We start from the raw sequence: 19,429 nt of genomic DNA, 5'->3' as shown, positions 1-19,429 counted from the left end.
AGGAGCCACCAGCCTGCAGGGAGGGAAGGTGCCCTGACTGCCGGGGCCCGAGCTCAGCAGCGCGCCTGGCCCCGGCCCCGCACACAGCCATAGTCAGTGCAGCCTTTATTTCAGTCGGGAGTGATCAAATCTGTGTAGAGCCTAAGAACAGTACAAAAGCTGAGTAAAACGGCCCAGGGTACCCGGGGAGGGGTGGGCCGAGGAGTGTCGTACATGGCACCCGGAGAGGGGGGCCTGGGCACTGTCCTGGCAGCAGTGAGCACAGGGCGAGAAGGCTGCTGACGGCTGCCTGAGCCTGTCCCCCGTCCCCCAGGGCAGGCAGATACCCAGAGCCCACGCCGTGTGGCCAGCCTGGCTCGGACAGCGCCAGAGCAGCCCAGAAGAAGCCCAGCCCGGCCTGGCTTCTGTTAGCAAGTCCACACCTGCAAAGAGAGGGCTGTTTCAGGCACCCCTGGGCCATCCGCCGCCACGTACCTCGGCTGCCAGCTGCTCCTACCCCACCCCGGCCCCCGCGTCCCCTTCCCTGTCCTGCGCCATCCCCGTGAGTAGCCAAGACCACAGGCCCTACCTTCACGGTGCTGTCCACAGCCCCTGAGAAGAGCCGGCCCCGGGACACGGCCAGCGCCGTCACACTCCCCTGGTGACGCAGCAGGGTCTGTGTGCAGATCATGTTGTCCATGCTCCAGACCTGGGGGCACAGGGGACATGAAGGCCAACTGGAGCCTGGCTGACCCCTCCGCCTCCCGCCATGCCTGGGCCAGCACCCACCCTGAGGGACCGGTCGTAGGACGCACTGAAGACTTTGGTCTGGTCTGGTGTGGAGATGACCGCCAGGGCGTACACTGTGCCCACGTGGCCCGTTAGGGTCCGCACCTGCTCCTTGGACTCAATGTCCCACACCTGACAGGAGGCAGACACGGGCAGGTCAGGGGCAGGGCATGTGGGCCCGGGAGGCGCACCCGAGCGTGGCCTGCCTGCCGGCGCCCGGCCTCACGTGGATGAGATTCTCGTAGGTGCCGCACACGATGTGGTGATTCGTCACCGCGATTGAGTAGACGCTGCCCCCGGACGTCTGCAAGACGTGGATGCAGTCCAGGGTCCGGATGTCCCAGATCTGTGGGCGCACACGGCCTGGGCTCAGACGCTGCGCAGGGTGTGCCCGGGCAGGGGCAGCAGACGGAGCCCCCGTGCCGGCCTGGGCAATCCTTCCCCGGGGGAGGGGCGGCCGGGCACACCTTGATTGTCTGGTAGGAGCCGCTGTACAGGTAGCTCTGGGCAGCCACCAGGGCCCGCACCCAGTGGTTGAGGCCTGTGAGCTCCTTCTTCAGCTTCAGCTCTGTGCCCACGATGTCCCAGACCTGCGGGGACGGCGTGAGCGTGGGCTGGCTGTGCTCCCGCACCTCGGGGCTGCGCGTGGACACAGCTCCTCGCCTGTACCTTGATGGCCTTCAGGGAGCCGCTGAAGAGCATGTTGTGGGAAGACACCAGGGTGCACACGGGGTTGTCGTGGGCCCGGATGGTGTTCACTTTCTGCAGGTTCTGGATGTCCCACACCTGGTGGCAAGGGAAGCCGTGGCCAGCCCTGCAGCCCAGAGCCTGCAGCCCAGGGCAGTGGGCACGCGTGCCTGGGCACCCAGAGGCCAGGCTTGGCCCTGGGCAGCCTCCCCTTGCCCGCCCACCCGCAGGCCCCACTCACGATGATGGTGCAGTCTGCGGAGCCACTGTAGAGTTTGCACCTGGTTGGGGGAGGGGAAGCCGTGTCTGCATTGACCGGGCACCAACCAGCGGCTTGGCCTGCTGCCTCCCTCAGCCAGTCTCTGTTTTCCTAGGGTCTCACTGTGGGAGTCTTGGGAGTCACGCCCAGCCCTGGTGCCTACCTGGAAGGCGCCTGACAGCCAGAGCTGGGAGGTAATTACCCGCCCATTGGCGCTGAAGAGACCCAGGGCTGCAGGCTGTCGAGCCTGCCCCCCTCCCCGCTTGCTCCTCCATCCCCGGCACTCACACAGATTTGGGGGCAGGAGGGCAGGTCTAGGGAAGAGACCGTCCTGGGGGTGTGGAGGCCGCAGGGGGCTCAAGCCACAGGCCCTGGAGGCTGAGCTCCTGCCTCCCCCACCCCCATCCTCTGGCTGCCTTAGGGGCACGGGGGCATGCCAGGCTCAGAGGCGCGGCAGCCCACACGCTGCCATCCCGTGGCCCAGCCATGCCCGGCACACTCAGCTGCATAGGCTCAGGCTGCCGGCCCACTGCGGGCAGCATGGTCTCCTGTCCCCAGGGCCAGCGGCACCGTGGCCTGGACTCACCCCTGGATGCAGAGCGCCAGCACGATGCCATCGTGGCCCTCGAGGGTCTTCTGGCACTTGTAGGTGGTGCACGTGTCCCACACCTGCAGGGCGGCAGCAGTGAGGCGCCAGGCTCCCCAGAGGGAAGGTCCAGCCGTGGACGGGAGTGTGCTGGCAGAGGCCGCCACGCAGTGCCCACCCAGCCTCTGGGGCGGGACCCCCCGACCTTGATAGTCTTGTCGGAGGAGCCGCTGAAGAGCAGGTCACCCATGGAGTAGACACAGAGACACCAGACGGGGCCCTGGTGGCCCACGAAGGTCCCTTTGCACTTGAAGATCTGCTGAGGGTCGTAGGCTGTGGAGAGGCGGCAGGGACGGGTGAGGGGCCCTGGGGGCCTCGGGGCAGCAGGGGGGGCAGCGGCAGGGGGACTCACATCCTAGGATGCCCATGTTCAGCCGCGCATTGATGTGGGACAGCTCGTCCTGCAAGACCGAGAGTCGGGCAGAGGGCAGGTTGGCTGGGTGGGCAAGGGCGGCAGCAGCCCTCCCCCGGCACAGACCCCGACCCCGCCTAGCGGCGGCAGAGGCCCGTGGGAGCCACGCACATTCAGCATGGACGCGTCTCTGCGGAACTCCATGAGGTCCTCGCTGAGCTTGCTCTGGTTCTCATCCAGGACATCTGAGGGGTGGGAGCAGAGCGTCACGGGGGCCGGGAGCAGCGCCGCGCCCCGAGCCCGGCCGGCCCTCACCGAACTTGAGCTCCAGGCTCTTCTCCAGCTGGTCCACCCTCTCGGAGAGCTTGCCCAACATGGAGCGCAGGAAGCCGATCTCCTGGTCCTTCTGGGCCAGCGCCACGTGCATCTCGTGGAAGCGGTCGTCCGTCTGCTGCAGGAACTCCTTCAGGCCCTCGAAGCGGCACGTCTCCAGGTGCGTCTCGTACGTGTCCTGGTTCCCGATGAACGTGCATCTGGGGGACAGGACAGCTGTCCCCTGCCGACCTGGCCAGACACCCCGCATTGCTGGCCGCGCCAGGCCCAAGAATCCCCTTGAATGCTCCGTTGCTGGGCCCGCTGCACCCGGCTGAGCCACGCCACAGCTGGGACCCCCCAGGACACCCTGGGCTCCCCACACCCTGACTGCGCCGTGCCCACCACCGGCCCCCCTCCCCCGCCCACTCACCCGTACTTGGAGTGAGGACACTTGATGTGCTCGCATTCCTTGAGGTGGGCCTCCAGGTTCATCGTCAGGAGCGGGGGGCAGCCGGGGTTGTTGGGGCACCGCACAGGCCTGTAGTCGCAGCTGCTCTCGTGCTCCCTGGGGGAGGGCCCAACACAAGGCTCAGCCCGCGGCCCCACGGCATGGCCCCCAGCGCGGAGGTGCGCAGCATCCTGGGGGCGGGGCCTGGGCCACTCACTTGCGGGCGCTGAGCTTGATGGTGAAGGGGCACCCTCGGGGGTCCACCTCGAAGGCGGGGGGCTTCCCGCCCCCCGCCACCCGGCAGCCGTGCCTGCAGTGGATGAAGAGCTCCCCGATCTGCTCGGCCACCGCGATGTTGTTCACCACCACCGTCAGCTTGGCGTGGTCCACGGGACACTTCTCTGGGGCAGGAGGGCAGGGTGACTCCCACAGCCCGCCCAGCCGCCCGCCCAGCCCGGCGAGGCAGAGGCAGGCGCCTCCGTGGGCTGCCTGATTCACCATCTGGCTGCCCTGCCGAGGGACCAGCCCTGGAGGGGCAGGAGCAGCTGGTGGGGCCGAGGAGCCTCTGACGGGGGCACGGCCGCCAGCCCGGGAGCCCAGGGCACACGCCCGCCGGGGAGAGGGTCTGAGCCTAGGCCCGCAGAGGCACTGGTGCCTGGATGCTGTGCACGGCACGGGGCATCCAGGAGCCCGGGGAGCTGGGCCTGGCCAGGGGGCGCCTACCTGACTTGAGGGCACATCTTCTACAGAACGTGTGCTGTGGGGACAAGGCACACTTGGAGGAGAGCGGCAGCCGGGGCCTCACCCGCCCATGCCACCCGGCCCAGGTGAGTGTGGGGCCCTCAGGCTCTGCGAGGGCACAGCCGGCCTCACCCCGCACGTGGTGATCACGGGGTCCTTGAACACGCTGCAGCACAGCTGGCAACACAGCTTCACGGAGGGCTGCTCTGCAAACACCAGCGGCTCCTGGGGCCGGGGGGGGGGGGGGGAGGGTGAGGCTGGGGCCGGGGGGAGGGCGGCAGGGTGAGGGTGAGGACGGGGGGGGGCAGGGTGAGGGTGAGGCTGGGGACCAGGGAGGAGGGGGTAGGGTGAGGGTGAGGCTGGGGACGGGGGGGGGTGGCAGGGTGAGGGTGAGGCTGGGGCCGGGGGGGGGGCAGGGTGAGGGTGAGGCTGGGGACCAGGGAGGGGGGAGGGCAGGGTGAGGGTGAGGCTGGGGCCGGGGGGGGGGCAGGGTGAGGGTGAGGCTGGGGACCAGGGAGGGGGGAGGGCAGGGTGAGGCTGGGGACCAGGGAGGGAGGGCGAGGTGAGGGCCCCTGAGGCTGGGGACCAGGGAGGAGGGGGTAGGGTGAGGGTGAGGCTGGGGACGGGGGGGGGGGCGGCAGGGTGAGGGTGAGGACTGGGGGGGGCAGGGTGAGGGTGAGGCTGGGGACCAGGGAGGAGGGGGAAGGGTGAGGGTGAGGCTGGGGACCAGGGAGGGGAGGGCAGGGTGAGGTTGGGGACCAGGGAGGAGGGGGAAGGGTGAGGGTGAGGCTGGGGACCAGGGAGGGGAGGGCAGGGTGAGGGTGAGGCTGGGGACCAGGGAGGGGAGGGCAGGGTGAGGCTGGGGACCAGGGAGGAGGGGGAAGGGTGAGGGTGAGGCTGGGGACGGGGGGGGGGGGGGCAGGGTGAGGGTGAGGCTGGGGACCAGGGAGGGGAGGGCAGGGTGAGGGCCCCTGAGGCTGGGGACCAGGGAGGGGAGGCAGGGGACTGAGAGGACGGAGCAGGTCCAGCTGTGCAGACGCTGTCCCCAAGGGCCCCCCAAGCCCCACTTCGCTCTGTCCTGAGGCAGCTCTGAGCGGGGATCCAGGGACGGCCTGGGCCCTCGTGCCTCCAACGTGCACCAGTGAGGAGCCCGGGCCCCAGGCAGACCCCAAGGAAAGGTCCCCCCCACAGCCCAGTGACAGCTGCCCGCAAGGCCCTCCTGACGGGGGCCACACCTACCGGCTCCTCCTCCTCCTCGGGCAGCGAGAACGTGGAGCGCAGGGACATGCTGGACTCGGAGTGTAGGGAGCGCACAGAGATGGCGGAGTCGGAGCGGCGGGGAGTGCTGATGGGGGGCTGTGCGGAGGGGGACGCAGCTCGCCAGGGGCTCCCCGTGGGCGCTGAGCGCTGGGCAGGCCAGCACTGACCACAGGAGCCGCGGTGCGCAGCGCCGGGTTCCGCGCCTCCCGGGGCAGCCCAGCCCCTAGTGCGAGGCTGCCCGCTCTCGTCTGCCAACTTTCTTTGTGCGAGTGGAGACTTCCTGCTATTCAATTCTACCAGGACACGCTTGGGCTGCTTCCTGCTTCCCGTGAGGGAATGTGGGCCGCAGCAGGGGCACCTCCACCAGCCAATCCCGGGGCCTCTGACAGCCCCTGACTGCAAGACGGGAGGCTGGCCACGGAGAGGCTGCCGGGCTCTGGGTGCTCGCTGGACACCAGGCCCAGGCAAAGCCCACAGGAAGGCAGGGACCCATGGCCGCACTTCCCTAGAGAGGGAGGTGAGGGCCACAGGAGTTGCACAGGTCCAGAGAGAAGGGGACAGACACTGCTCCTCCCTCCCCTCTGGGCCTGGGACCTCCAAAAGAAGCTTCCAGAACCAAGCTCCCCATGGTCCCGCCCTCTGGCGCTCCCGTGCCACGCGTGCTTCGGCTGAGCACCCCTGGGGTCCACGCCTCCCTGCTGCACCTCTCAACCAGAGGCCACGCGAGCAGGCCCTTCCCTGCCAGCCCGATGTGAAGCTCAGCCAGGCAGCCAGAGCCAGCCCGGGGGCAGGAGGCAGGAGGCGGGACGTGGGCCTCCCTCCCTCACGGGGCAGCATCCCCTCCCCTGGCCTCCCAGGGGGCCTTCGTGCACGGAAAGGCACGTGAGGAACAGAGGGAAAGTCAGAGGAAGTGAGTCAAACATCCCAGTGACCCACACCGCCAGGCGGGCGCAGCTCCAGCCAGAGCCCTGCGCTCCCCATCGGCTGCTGGGCTCCCACCCCCAAGTGCAGGGCCAGCCCTGGGCAGGGGCGGGACAGAGACCTGGCCCCACGGTGGGCAAACAGTAGAACTTGGGGTGCAGGTCTGCAGGGACAGGGCACCAGGACGTCTGACCGTCCTTAGGGCCTCCGGCAGAGCCCAGCACACAGCGTGTCCTTCAGTTCACTAACACCTTTCCCCTCCCTATTAGAGAGGAAAGCAGCCCCGGGTGCCGAGGAAGGCAAGGAGGGCTGGGGAGCTACTAGACCCCACCAGCAGGGGCCGCCACACGCAGCGGGCCAGGAGCCCCAGGAAGGCCTGAGCACCGGGGCCCAGAGCCGCGCTTCCCCTCGTAGGCCCAGCGCCCAGCGGTGAGCACCGGGGCCCAGAGCCGCGCTTCCCCTCGTAGGCCCAGCGCCCAGCGGTGAGCACCGGGGCCCAGAGCCGCGCTGCCCCTCGTAGGCCCAGCGCCCAGCGGTGAGCACCGGGGCCCAGAGCCGCGCTTCCCCTCGTAGGCCCAGCGCCCAGCGGTGAGCACCGGGGCCCAGAGCCGCGCTTCCCCTCGTAGGCCCAGCGCCCAGCGGTGAGCACCGGGGCCCAGAGCCGCGCTTCCCCTCGTAGGCCCAGCGCCCAGCGGTGAGCGAACCTCTCCCTCACCCGCACAGCCAGCAGCTGGGGCTCCTCTAGCTCCCTGCAGGCCCAGCTCAGGTGCACCTGCCACGGCCGTTCCCCCCTCAGCAGGACCCCCCCAACTTCCCGCCTGCACCCAGGACCTCGCTTGCTTCCTACTCAGTGGAAGACGCCTCCCAAACGTGACTGGTTTTTAGATCCGGTTGCCCCCCTGAAGGAATCTTCTGTCGCTCCCCGTCTCCTAAGCTGAAGCCAGATGTGCCTGTTCCTGGCCTGCAGGTGCCGTGGCCTCCGCCGGGCGCCCTCGCTCCACCCCTGCCCTCCCCAGCCAGCCGTAGTCTTGTGGACTTGGCACCTTGTGCTCAAGCCGAGGGTCCAGTGTACTGTCCCCTTGAGCTGGGCGCTTGTCCCTGCCCTCTGCCTGCCCAGCTCAGTTGGCTCCCGGGCTGCTGCAGGGTGGGGACCCACCATGCTGTCCTCTTCCTCTCGCGGGGAGTAGGCCAGAGAGCTGGAGGAGGAAGGCGTCCTGCGGTGCTGCTTGTACGTGCCGGCTCCGTCCGCTGCCGAGAGAAGGAGCCGGGAGTGCTGCAGGGTCCGCTCCGCCCGGCACGGGGCCCTGGGGGCCGGCTCCAGCTCGTGACCCTCCCCAGGGCCGTGATGGGGAGCGGGGGGGCAGGGATGGACGGGGAAGCGTTGCTTCCCAAGGTTAAGCCAGTGCTGGCAGCACAGCTGCAGGACCGGCTGCCCCGTGGCTGGACACTCCCCCAGCCCTGCCTCTCCCCAGGGCATCTCTCGTGGGCTCTACAAGCACCCAGCACCCCAGGGCTGAGCGGGGTCCCAGCCGAGACACTGCCACTGAGCCACCAGGTCCCAGGACATGTGGCAGGACCTCGGGACGTCTTCCTGGCTGGGCCCAAGCTAACCTGCCAGGTGAACCCTCTGATGGCTCAGTTCCCAGAGGACGCTGGGCACAGAGGCCGAGGGCACAGGGCCTCACCCTGCGTCAGTCAGCCAGCGCATCCTGAGCTCTGGGTCCTCACGCCACTTCCTGGGTGCGGGGGGCGGGGACCGGCTCTCCCCCACCCTTCCCAGCTCACCCTGGCAGGGCTTCCCCGACACGGCCTACCATGGCTGTCCAGGGGCGGGAGACCCGCTCCCTCAGCCAGATGGAAATGTCCCCAAGTCCCAGGCCTGGCTGGGCCTCAGGCTCCCCACGGTAACGAGGGGCCGGAGGAGGCAGCGCCCGGCAGAGGCAGGCCCTGACAGGCGCCCCGGGAGCGGTTTCTTGGGTGGCAGACTTGTGATGTTTCACTTTCTTCCTCAGGAAAAAGCATCTAAGCAGAAGAGGGCGTCCCAAGAGCCGTGGGGGTCCCGCGCCAGCTTCGCCCAGCGGAAGGCACGGAGGGTGATCCCAAAGCTCGCTGGCAGCGGGGCCCACGCACCCCGGCCCGCCGCTTCCCCGTGACCTGCCTGCCTGCACGGGGCTGGCCTGGGGCTCTGAGGACGCGCCCTTCCGGAGGCCGGCTGGCAGCCTGGGGCTGGGGACGAGCCTGGGGGTTGCAGTGAGAAGAGACAGTGCGCCTGGTGGACTGAGGCAGTTAGGGCAGCACTCCCTGGAGGGGGCAGGGAGCAGGCCGCAGCAGCAGAGGCCAGGGCACACACCGGACAGCCCGGGGCCCCCAGGCCTTGGCAGGAGTGGGCCAGGGTGTGCAGCTCACCTTTCGCGACAGTGGTGACGGCCGAAAAGGCAGGCCCGAAGGTCGTTTCCATTCTGGTCTGGAGAGACAACGGAGGGTGCTCGGCCTTGCCCAGGTGAGAACGTGGGCAGACCCGAGGCCCCGCCCTGCAGCGCCTGCCAGGTGGGGAGGCCAGCGTGCCCACCCTGGGGGCGTGCCTTACCGCAGCAGTGCAGTCTGGAGTGCAGAAGCGGCTGTAGCGGGCGCTCTTGCCAGAGCTCATGCTCTAGAGCGGCATCTAGGGTCTTCGGGCAGTGACCCCTGTGGGTGGAGCACAAAGGAGAGGCGCGAGACTCAGGCGAGCCCACATGGGTGGGTCCGGCTCAGGGCAGGCTTCCACCAGCGACGTGAGTTCGGCGGGTCCCGAGTGGGCAGAGCCCCTTCCCCCCCTCCACCCCTCCCATCCCAGCTGCACAGGCCCCAGGCACACAGATGGGCCCACAGTGGCACCTGGCCCTTGGCTTCACCACCCATGTTGTCTGCTCCCCTACGTCCTGGGTCCATCCAAATGTCCCCAGGGCCAAAGCTGGGCATCGGTGGGGGGTCTCTGCCAGCACACTGGGATAAGCCAAAGGTGCGGCACACACAGCGGCACGCAGGTTCGTGGTGAACAGCCAAGGTAAGACGAGACCCGGCCAGCCCCAGGCTGCAGGCTGTCGGGGACACTTCTGTATCCTATAGGACTACTGGGGTGAGGGAGCTGGAGCCACAGGAGACCCTCCTCAGGCCACCATGGGCCTCGGGCTCACAGGTGCAGGCGGTGGGGAAGGCACACGGGAATCATCCAGGTGCCACGAACAGCCCCACAGCCCCCGGAAGGGCAGGCTGGGGTGAGCCTGGGGACGCTGCTCAGTGGACCGCACTGTACAAGACTTGAGAGCAAAGGAGACACAGCCAGGCGGTCACATCCAGCACAGGGCCCCGCAGCGGAGCTGCCCACTGCAGACAGCGCCCACCCTCGGAGTCCGGGTGCGTGACCCGTGGGGACACCTGCCGTCCAGACAGGCGCCCCCCCAGCAGCCTGAGCAATGGCTGCGACCGGCTTGTCTGGAGGGTGGCATGGCCGTCAGGAGCCCACCCAGCAGCCCAGGCCTCCGCTCGGGGGCCACCGGGACCACGAAGGGGCAGGAGAGGGAACACGCCGCAGACAGGCCCACTGGGGATGCCTGCCAAGCCCTGGGCCGAGCCAGGCGGCACAGAGCTGACAAGGCGAGGCGTTCTGGCACCTTCTCCACCACGCCCTCCTGACCTGGTCCCTCTACAGTGTCCACCTTGTCCACATGCTGTGGAGAGGGCATTCACCACCCACCGTGGTCATCCAGTATGGCCCATCCTGACCCACTGCCCCGCCCACCTCGGCCTCTGGGACACAGGTCTAAACCCACCACCTCTAGACTGGAGCTGGCTGTCATGGGCTCAGAGCGCCCTCAGGTCCTCGAAGATGGGGCCTCCTTCCTCCAGCCACACGTTCCCCTGCTGCATCTGGGACAGCCACCACACCAGGGCTCCGCGGCACCTGCTGCCTCCTGCCCGTTGGCACCAGTCTCAGCCAGGACCAAACAGACCACCCCACCTGACACCCCCAGGCCCAACTGTGACTCCGTGGTGGGCTCCAGGTAGCCCCAGCTGGGCTCTCGGGGTGTCCTCTCACAGTGCCAGTGCAGGACCAGAGGAGGTGGCCTGTGCACAAGCCGCGCCCTGGCCAGCCCCCGTCTGCCCCGGCGCCTCCTCACTAAGCAGGAAGTTCCCAGGAAGTGGCCAGGGCTGCGTTCACCACCCTGCTTGTGCTGGTGAACCTGACTCCTGCCACCGCCCATGGGCAGGGGACGACAGGGAGGCCGCTGGGACACACTGACCTGGCCTTTGCAAACCCATCTGCTCCAAGCTTCCAGGGCCACAAGGTCAGCTGAGTTCCAGGGAGTGACAGCCGGATAGGGGCCGGGACCCCGGGTGGCCTGCAGCCCTGTGGGTCTGCCTGAGCGCGGCGCAGACAGGGGGAGGGAGAACAGGCGTCCACTTCTCCCCGCGCGGAGGTGAGCGAAACGGGCACGCAGGGCCACATGCAAATCAGCCAGGGAGTCCAGGGCGCGGCGGGACGGGGCCAGTGGGGGACTGACCGGTGCTGGAGAGCCGGGCTGAGCAGGGAAGGAGGGAGGGGCCCCGCTCCGCCTGGGAAGCCGTTTCCCGGTTCACACGGGTTCAGTGCTCAACCCCAGCCAGCGCTGGGTGGGCGGGACTCCGGGAGGGAGGCCAGCGCACCCCCCCAGCACCCCCCCACGCGGCCGTCCCTCCTCAGCATCTCGGAATTGAGCAAGAAGCCCCAGGCATCTCGCAGCCTGGCCCCCAGGGGCTGGATTTCCCAATAACAGCCTCCCTCTGGGCTCCGGGCAGCAGGCCCGAGACCCTGGGAAGCACATCCAACCGCTCAGCATTCCTGCTGGCTGGGACGCCAGGGGGGCTGGGCCTGGCTGAATGCAGCTTGCCTTGGCCCCCCAGAGCGTGGGGGCCGCCCCCTCCCGGGCCCTGTGCTGTAGCCTGCTGAGAGCGAGACTTCTCCAGAGACTGCCCCGGGAGCCCGGCCTCCTGGCCTAGGGTCCCCGGTGCTGGAGGGAAGTGGGTGCCCTCCACATCCCAAACCCAGAAAACCCCACAAGGGGATGGAGAGATGGCTGAGAAAGCGTGCTCCCCGTCAGCTCTGGTACCCCATCCCCACCCGGCAAGTCCGAGGACCGCGTGCCCGTCCAGAGGGAGGGGCACGGCCAGCAGTGTGCAAACAGGACCTGGGCTCTGCTCCCCGACGTCTGGGCCAGGACCAGGGGTCTTTGTCCACCACGCCCACTTCCGAGGGGTTGCAGGGCGCTCACTGCCCAGGGGGATCAGAGGTTGCCATCTCCTGGCCTGTTGCCGTGGATTCGTTCCACCACACCGGCCTTAGCCTCTTCTGGGAAGGTTAGGCCGCCCCTTTCTCTGAGCAGCTCCCCAGTGCTCAGCCGAGGCACCCCCTCAAGTCCCCACATGTTTTCCCTCGGACACACTCGGAAGAGCCCCGGGTCAATTGTCTCACTAGGCAGCCAGCGGAGTGGGCAGTCCAGGTGGGCCCTGCTCAGGGCAGGTGGGGGTTCTGGGAGGGCTCGGCCCTGCCTTCCAGAGTCGTGGGGGGTCAGCGGCTGGGCTGCAGCCTGAGCTCGAAGCACAGCTCTTGGTCTCACTGCCAGGAGCCAGCCCCGGGGGACACGGAGACTGCCCAGCCCCGGCTGCCATAGCGAAGCCACACGCACTTCCCCTGAAGTCCCCATCCCAAACAGCCTGGGTGTGGCGCTGGGGCCCCCCAGATGTCCCCAACCTCTTCTGGTCCCTGCCTGGAGGAGCCGGGCGGCCGGGGTCTGAGGCCAGCCTGCCTTCCCCAATCCGAGCGCCCACAACCACACCGGCCCCCACCGCAGGCCTCCAAGCCTTTCCTGCCCAGGCCAAGCCCCCCCACGCTCCCCCCGCTGGAGGCCCAGCTTCAGCCCCACTGCCCTCTGCTGCACCCACCCCGGTCCCCTGGAGGCCTGCACTGTCACCTCAGTGGTGGCTGCCTGTGGCTCGGAGCCCTGGCCTACAGAGGGGTTCCTGGAGGGGGCAGCCGGGAAGCCTGCTCCTGGCTGTCTCGGGGAAGGGCCAGTGACGCTTCCAAGCCACGTTCCTCCCCTTGCTGCCGCACAGCGCTGGGGGGCACACACAGATGTCCAGGCCAGGCCTAGACACGGCAGAAGCACCGGGGACAGAGCTCTGCCCATCACCTACCCCACCATGTTCCAGGCTGGGTACGGAACACCACCTCCCTGGGACCTAGAACGCCCTGTTCCCCTCACCCCGGGGTGCCCTGCCCCGTTCCTTCCTCTGCCCTACCTGGTGGCACCGTCCACATCTCTCTGCCCTGGGACCAGCACCCTGGGGGCATCGTGGAAGGGCGGGGGGTGGGAGGATCCCTCTGCATGAGCCAGGTGGCCTGGTTGGGGACCCAGGTTCAGAGCAAGACACACATGCACACACGTGCCCACACTCACTGAGAGGTGTGCAGTACACAGGGCCACAGACTGACTGGGACAGACCTGGGTTCCAGTCCCACCCCGGCCACAGGAACAGCCGTGTGCCTGTGGCTGCGCGTCGTCTCGTGCCGTATGTCTCTCATTACAAAGGGGTTAGGGATGGACACACACACACGCCCCGTCTGGAAGGAGCTGTGGCGTGGACCCTGCAGACAGCAGCTGTTCCCTGAGAGCTGATGTGGGACGTCCGCTGACCCCTCTGCTTCTTGCCGTGCTGCCAGAGAACCAACGTGCCCACGGAATACCGCAGCCAGCTGCACGCCCAGCCAGGGGGCAACCGAACCCCAGGCGCAGCTGCCCGTGGCTCCGGCAGCTCGGGCGCCCGCTGCATCGTCTGTGCGTCTCCCGACCAGCCTGGTCAGGGAGGCCCCCTGGTCTCCAGGGCAATTTCCATGGGTCAGGGTGGGTGTCCCCCCGGGGACGCCTCAGCTTGCAGTAGCGACCGTGGGCCCTTCCCTCCCAGCCAGGCTGCCCGTCACGGGGAGGTTCTGCCTTCCTGCAGGGTGCGGGTGATGGACTTGGGAACCTTGGCACTCCGGGAGGAGCTCTGTAGGTGGAGCGAGCGCAGGGCAGAGGCGGGGGTATGACGTGGGGGCTGGGTCAGGCCCGCCACCCAGGCCCTCAGGGAAGGGGTCCCGGAGGCCCCAAGGACAAGGAACGAGGCAGCAGGCGGCCACGCACCTGGGCAGCCCCAGCAGAGGGGGCTGTGTGAGTGCGTGTGGGGAGGGCCCAGCCTCCTCCCCAGGGAGCCCCCCGGGTCGCCCCTGCACAGGCCAGCGGGAGTCTGAGCTCCCCCGGGCCTGCCTGTAAACAGTGAGGTCCACACCCTGCGCCCCGTGGATCGGGCCGGCCTGGGTGGCCTCTGCCTCCAGCCCCGACCCGGGTGCGTCTCCACCGGCCGGCCAGGAGCGCCCAGTGCTCGTCTCGCAGCTTCCTGTCTCTCCCTTCCCGGACGCTGCCCCTTCTCGGTCCCCTCTCTCTAAACCAGGGGCTCCGGGCGGGCGGGCTGCCCACCCCCGGGGGGACATTCTGTTGTCACAACTCCGGGGAGCGGGGCTCGTCGCTCGCAGCAGGAAGTCACGCGTGCCGCCCCACACCCTGCAACGCACAGAGCGACCCGGCCCGAACTGTCCCCGAGCGCGGGTGCGGGGACCCCGCAGCGCAGGAGGGGTCGGGATGGGGACCCCGCCCCCCGCAGCCTCCCGGGCGCCTACGGCAGTGCCCCCGCCCAGGAGGGAACGCACACAGAGACGAGGCGGTGCAGCAGCGACGAGCAGGCAGGTGGACGCCGGGACCCTGGCCCTGCCCAGCCCCGCCCCCCACCAGGCCGGACCGTCCCTCGGCCCCTGCCGCGCCCGGACGCGCCGCGCGGACACTCACCCGCCCGCAGCTGCCGGACAACGGCGGCGCCACCCTCCCGCTTCATCTTGCCCCCTCGGCCGCCGGCCGGGAAAGGGCCGAGGCGCGCCAGCCGGAAGCGCCCCAGCACCATGGCCGCCGGGACTCGTAGTTCCCCGGCTCCCCGCCCGGCGCGCGGCGCTCCGGGAACTACGACTTCCGGCGGCCCTGCTGTCTCGGGGCGGGATTGGCAGGTTCGGAATCAGTCTATGTTGCAGACTGAAGTCTGATTGGCTGTGGGCATCCGTCGCTCACAATTGCGCTCAATAGCCTCCGCAAAGGGGCGGAGCTTCGGGGGGGTCTCGGTCCGAGCGCTTCCGAAAGAAATGCCGCGGCAGGATTGGTGGAAACAAGAGCGAGGCGTATCAGCGGCGAGAGGAGGCGGGCACTTCCGCCGGGGTTGCCCAATCACAGAGCTGAGGGCAGTTTCTATAAATGCTTGAGCCGTGCCGGCACCCGCTCTTTTGGGGTCGGGCAGTGAGGCCGGTCGGCGGCCGCTTGCCGCGTGTGGGCGCCTCGCCGGGTTGTGGAGGGGGTCTCCGGCGTGGGGTTCTCGGTGCCCGGCGCGCCGTCGCTGCAGGTAAGGCCGGCCCGGGCCTGGGGTTTGCGCGGGGCGCGCCGAGCCTGTGATGAGGCCTTTGACTTCTGACACCTCGTATGAGAACTGCACGCGCAGTCTGATTACCTCGCGGAGCTGAGGCTCGAGCCGGGCCGCCGCGGGCGGGCGGGCGGGCGCGGGGGCTTCATCCCGGCCGCTGTTGCATTTGCAGGGTCGCCTGGAGCCGGCTGCGGACGCGGCGGGACCCGGCGGTAAGGCGGGCGTGTGTCGTGTCTGGGCTGCCCGGTAATAAAGCGAGGGTGCGAGCCCTCTTCTCCCGCGTGTCGTTACTCCGAGTCCCTGCACAGTCGTGGGGGCGGGCGGGGAGGCCGACGCCAGGGGCCCGGCTCCAGGATCTCGACCTCGCAATGGACGAGACGCACACTGCGGAGAACCGCTTTATTCGCTGGGGCTGGGCACAGGTGTGCGCTCCAGAGAGCGGCGGGGGGCCGCACACCTGCCCGGCGGGACGGCGCCCCTGCCCCGTGGAAGCCCGGTCCCGGAAGCGATGGCGCTGCGTGGTGAGCCCGTGCGGCCTTCCGGGAGCTCGAGGGCCAAGTCGGGGTCAGGGCCTGCAGCAGGAGGCCCCGCGCCCCTCCCTCCGGACGTAGTCGTGCAGGCGGAAGCGCGGCTCGCCGGGCATCTTCATGGAGCGCTGCCTCAGCTCCCTGGACAGCAGGAGTGGACACGCTGCAGGGCCGCTCGGGGCGTCAGGCCCTGCTCGGGGGTCGTGGGACCGCTTGCACTTACTTGGCTATGGCCCTGAAGGCCAAGTCCACGTTGAGGCCGGTCTTGGCGCTGGTCTCCATGAAGGGCAGCCCGTACTCCTGCGAACAACGGCTGCCAGCTGGGCGGTGGCCTGGGGGGGGGGGCGGCCTGGACGCTCTGCCCGCCTGGCGCCTCACCCCTGCCCTGCCCACACTCACCTTGGCCAGCTTCTCCCCGTCCTCCCTCTTCACCACACGCTCGTGGGCAGAGTCCACCTGGGCCGGGCACAGGGGTGCTGGTGACGCCAGCCCAGGGCTCTCCCACGCCCCCCCACACTGCCGGTCTGAGCCGAGCGCCCACCTTGTTGGCCAGCAGCATGAGCACCACGTCGTGCTGGGCGTGCTCCTGGATCTCGGCCAGCCAGGCCTGGGGGCGGGGCATGTCCGGGCTGGAGGTGCTGCTGGGGGTCCCCAGGCCGGCCGGCCCCTCCCTGGGGCCCTCAGCCTGGGGGCCGGGAAGGGGGACACTGACCTGGATGTTGTCGAAGGAGGCCTTGTTCGTGATGTCATAGAGCAAAAGCAGCGCTGGGAGCAGAGGGACAGTGTGGTCATCCCCGGACCGCCAGCTCCTGGTCACCCACACCCCAGAGCTGGACCTGGTACCCAGGGCTCACCGTGGGCATCTCGGTAGTAGGCGTGAGTGACGCTGCGGAACCGCTCCTGGCCGGCAGTGTCCCAGATCTGTGGACGCACAGCAGTCAGGCCACACGCCCCTCCCCAGTGTCCCCTGGCCCGGACTGGCCTCCGGCTCACCTGCAGCTTCACCTTGGTGCCGTCCACGTCCAGGGCTTTGTTCTGAAACAACCGGGGGGGAGGTGAGCCCCTTCTGCTTGGGGGTCCACCCCAACGTCAGACGTGCAGGTTGCTGCTCTCTGGCCAGTCGTGGCCAGTTCACACTCTCCCAATCCCCTAGACCCTCAGACCAGTGCTGGCTACCCTCATCTGCTTCCCCCTTCCCCTCCAACGTGGCCAGTGCCCCACCCCGCCAAGCTCTACAAGCTCTGCTGAAAGCCATTGGCAGCTGGGTGTGAAGTCACCCATGATGAGGCCCCAGGCCCGTGACTGGCTCTGTCCTCATCTGCAGGTGGCAATGGCAGGGGCTCCTGTCCCTTGGCTCCAGCGCCTGGGGACCTGTGTTCAAAGCACTGAGAACCACATCTGGCCCAGGCTGAGGGCTGGGTCTCCAGGAGCCAGGCTTGTGCCCATCCACACGGAAGGGGCGGGGCTTCTGCCCACAGGCCGGGGCAGCTGGAACTTGCAGCTCCTCCCCAGGCTGCTGCTGCCGGGTGCTTCTGGGTCTCCGGGGAGCCAGGCGCAGCCATCTGCCACGCCGGGGAGGACACCTCGCCTCCTGGCACCCTGCAATGGGTGCACACCAAACAGCCTCACATCCTCCTCACCGGCCCCAGAGCCAAGAGGGAGCTGAGAACGGGGCCAGGCCCTCGGCACCTTGCCCCTTGCTGCATCCCAGAGGGGCTGTGGACTCCCAGCCAGGCCGCGGGAACCCCCCTTTCCTCCCAGGGAAGGGGCCCTCCTTCCCAGCCTTGACTGGGTCTAATTAAAGAGTGAGAAAAATGCGAATTCAGGATGTGCTGAGAACATCACCTTGGCACGTGGATCCAGACTGGCAAGCGCGGGGGGGGGGGGGGGCACTCCCAGGGTGCAGGGCGGTCTCACCCAAGCCACCGGCCTTGCAGAACTTGGGTGGGCAGTCTGGCGGCAATGCTGGCCTATACATGGGCCTTGAGTTCTCTCCACCCTGGGAGCACCAGTACCCACCTCCACGGCATAGGGTTCGGCCCCCAGGGTCTGCCAGCCCTGGCATAGGGAGTGGTCAGCCACAGTATGGGCAAGGCAAGCGGGCGTGGTGGCTGGGGTGGCCCAGCCAGGACTCCACGTAGGGTTACAAGCTGCCCAGGGCGGGGGGGGGGGGGGTGGACACGGCCTCTCACCCGGAAGTCAATGCCGACTGTGGAGATGAAGGACCCGGCCAGGAAGGCTCCGTCCTTGAAGCGCACGAGCAGGCAGGTCTTCCCCACGCCCGAGTCCCCCACCAGCATCACCTGGGGCAGAAGGAACAAGGGCCCTCACCACCCAGCTGGCAGGCTGGGGTTCCAGCAGGACCTCTGCCCAGCGCGGTCCCTTTGGGACAGTGGCCCACCTCAGCTCTCCTGCCCCGGCCCCCAGGGGCACCCATCCCAGCAAAGCTCAGGAGGAATCAAACACTGGGGACGTGGAGAGCGGGGCCCTCGCGCCCCCCCCCCCCCAAGTCCCCAGGACCCAAAGATGGGCCTGCCCACCCTTAACAAGATCGCAGTCTCTGCCTTGGTGTGTTGGGGGTGCTCAGCGCTTCCCGCTGACGGCGAACCTCTGCCAAAGGGGAGGTGATCCACAGCCCCCAGGTATGTGGGGAGGCAGCATATGGGAAATGTTCAGGTGTGGGCGCCAGGCCAAGCACCTGCCGGGCTCCCTGGGGTTAGGGGGCAGGCCCTGACAGCTGTGTGAGTGCGCGCGTGGTCAGCGCTCAGGCCGGCTCGCACTCCCCGGGTCCCCTCCCCACCTGGCTCGGGGCCAGGCGCCACCTGCTGCGTTCGCCTGCGTGCGGGGGTGCCTGGCTCACCTTGAAGGCGACGTCGTAGAAGTCGCCACCGCCGCCAACCGAGGGCCGGCCGGGCTGCGGGGGCCCATTGGGCGGCGCCTTGGGACCCGGGCGTGCGGCCCCAGGGCGCGCCGGCCGCGGCCCGTTGGTGGCGGGCACTGCGGAGGCAGCCGCCACGCTGGCCCCTTTGCTCTTGGAGGTCTTCTTCCTGGACATGGCGAGCAGGCGCTCGGTGCGCTCACGCTGCGGCCGCCGCGCCCCCAAGCCGTCCCTTACCCCGCACGCGCCCAGCCGGACCAGGACCCGAACCCGTCCCGCGGCGGCGGCGGCGGCGGCGGCGGCATCCCGGGCGCTCGGCTCCCGCCCCGCCTCCGCCACCCCATGGGTTGTGCAGCCACTCAGGCCCGGCCCCCCACCGCCGCAGCCAATGACCGCACAGGGGCGGGGTCGTGCAGCGGAGCCCGGCCGCCCCGGGGGCGGGACAGGAGACCTGGGCCCTGCCCCCAGGTGCTCTCTGCGGGCTAACCCCTGCGTGATGGAGCGGCCGCCTGGACCGGGATGCGGAGCGGTAGGCCTGGGTGAGCGCGCTGTGCGCCGCCCACAGCCCGGTGAACCCCCACCCCTCGGGCCTGTCCCGAGCTGCGGGCGCAGAGCGGAGGCCCTGCGTGGGTGGGCACTGACACGCTGCCTCTCCCGCCCCCGCAGGTCAGGTGGGTCCAGGAGGCTCCGACACCTGGACGTGGCTGCGCGTGAGCACTCCGCGCTCTGCCGACAGCGGGATATCAGGCGAGACGCGGCCCGCGCGCCATGGAGCGCAGGGCTCTCGCCACGCCTCTGCCGGCTGGGCTGCAGCCTCCGAGACCGCGGTGGGGGGGGGGGAAACTGGGGTGTCAAAGCAAGCAGCAGGCCCTCGGAGGGCTCCCTCCCATGGGGCGGGGAGATGGGGGCCACAGCTAACCCAAACTCCCTTCCACTTCCTGGCTGGAAGGTGGAAGTGCTGATTTGCCAAGCCCCAAGCTGATCCCCCGCCTGACACCCCCACTTGTCCCAGGACCCCACCTAGGCCCTGGGTCTAGAGAGTAAGACCAAAGTGGTCATCTGGGGGGTGGGGGATGGCCCTGGGACAGGGAGCTTCTTGGTGTTCCTCTGGGAACC

The 19,429-nt window shown here is 69.1% G+C and overlaps 2 protein-coding genes, 1 long non-coding RNA gene and 1 other non-coding gene across 6 annotated transcripts; 2 read left to right on the top strand and 2 right to left on the bottom strand.

Annotated features, from left to right (window-relative positions):
- Positions 1 to 92: 92 nt before the first annotated feature.
- TRAF7 (TNF receptor associated factor 7) lies at positions 93 to 14,403 on the bottom strand. Of its 3 annotated transcripts, none has more exons than XM_062180934.1 (21): positions 14,293 to 14,403; positions 8,985 to 9,082; positions 8,804 to 8,861; positions 7,554 to 7,645; positions 5,456 to 5,572; positions 4,349 to 4,441; positions 4,199 to 4,232; positions 3,693 to 3,876; positions 3,464 to 3,592; positions 3,028 to 3,245; positions 2,884 to 2,957; positions 2,713 to 2,761; positions 2,506 to 2,633; positions 2,301 to 2,383; positions 1,697 to 1,736; positions 1,438 to 1,554; positions 1,236 to 1,358; positions 995 to 1,114; positions 769 to 900; positions 569 to 688; positions 93 to 422 (listed from the first exon to the last, which is right to left on the bottom strand). In XM_062180934.1, exons 2-21 carry the CDS (start codon positions 9,042 to 9,044, stop codon positions 408 to 410), a joined length of 1,986 nt encoding a protein of 661 aa, XP_062036918.1. In that variant the 5' UTR covers positions 9,045 to 9,082; positions 14,293 to 14,403; the 3' UTR covers positions 93 to 407. The 3 variants fall into 3 exon arrangements, with proteins under 3 accessions (XP_062036918.1, XP_062036916.1, XP_062036917.1); XM_062180932.1 differs by having other exon boundaries at positions 3,458 to 3,592; positions 14,293 to 14,399; XM_062180933.1 differs by lacking the exon at positions 14,293 to 14,403 and adding an exon at positions 10,678 to 10,921 and having other exon boundaries at positions 3,458 to 3,592.
- Positions 14,404 to 14,791: 388 nt separating this feature from the next.
- LOC133750297 (uncharacterized) lies at positions 14,792 to 15,181 on the top strand. Its single transcript, XR_009864696.1, has 2 exons — positions 14,792 to 14,890; positions 15,081 to 15,181. It is a non-coding gene; the product is annotated as an uncharacterized LOC133750297 (long non-coding RNA).
- LOC133751138 (small nucleolar RNA SNORD60) lies at positions 14,932 to 15,013 on the top strand. Its single transcript, XR_009864772.1, has one exon. It is a non-coding gene; the product is annotated as a small nucleolar RNA SNORD60 (small nucleolar RNA).
- A 138-nt stretch (positions 15,182 to 15,319) lies between the features above and the next one.
- Positions 15,320 to 18,569, bottom strand: RAB26 (RAB26, member RAS oncogene family). Its single transcript, XM_062179831.1, has 9 exons — positions 18,296 to 18,569; positions 17,628 to 17,738; positions 16,429 to 16,470; positions 16,290 to 16,356; positions 16,148 to 16,200; positions 15,977 to 16,042; positions 15,835 to 15,891; positions 15,659 to 15,735; positions 15,320 to 15,576 (listed from the first exon to the last, which is right to left on the bottom strand). Exons 1-9 carry the CDS (start codon positions 18,488 to 18,490, stop codon positions 15,474 to 15,476), a joined length of 771 nt encoding a protein of 256 aa, XP_062035815.1. The 5' UTR covers positions 18,491 to 18,569; the 3' UTR covers positions 15,320 to 15,473.
- Between the last annotated feature and the right edge of the window lie 860 nt (positions 18,570 to 19,429).

The sequence above is a fragment of the Lepus europaeus genome, chromosome 21 (assembly GCF_033115175.1).
Source record: "Lepus europaeus isolate LE1 chromosome 21, mLepTim1.pri, whole genome shotgun sequence".
NCBI lineage: Eukaryota > Metazoa > Chordata > Mammalia > Lagomorpha > Leporidae > Lepus > Lepus europaeus.
Note: the sequence above shows the minus strand (reverse complement) of the source record. Positions and strands in the feature narration are given on the sequence as shown.

Bases quoted from the DNA above. Each gene is read 5' to 3' on its own strand.
- RAB26 (XM_062179831.1), bottom strand. From the start codon at position 18,490: ATGTCCAGGAAGAAGACCTCCAAGAGCAAAGGGGCCAGCGTGGCGGCT. The intron at 15,892-15,976 runs GTGGGCGCTCGG...TGCCCGGCCCAG, and splicing joins TCATGCTGCTGGCCAACAAG to GTGGACTCTGCCCACGAGCG. The intron at 15,736-15,834 runs GTGAGTGTGGGC...CGTTGTTCGCAG, and splicing joins ACGGGGAGAAGCTGGCCAAG to GAGTACGGGCTGCCCTTCAT.
- TRAF7 (XM_062180932.1), bottom strand. From the start codon at position 9,044: ATGAGCTCTGGCAAGAGCGCCCGCTACAGCCGCTTCTGCACTCCAGAC. The intron at 3,246-3,457 runs GTGAGTGGGCGG...CCTGTCCCCCAG, and splicing joins TGTCCTCACTCCAAGTACGG to ATGCACGTTCATCGGGAACC. The intron at 1,555-1,696 runs GTGAGTGGGGCC...CCTTGCCACCAG, and splicing joins CCGCAGACTGCACCATCATC to GTGTGGGACATCCAGAACCT.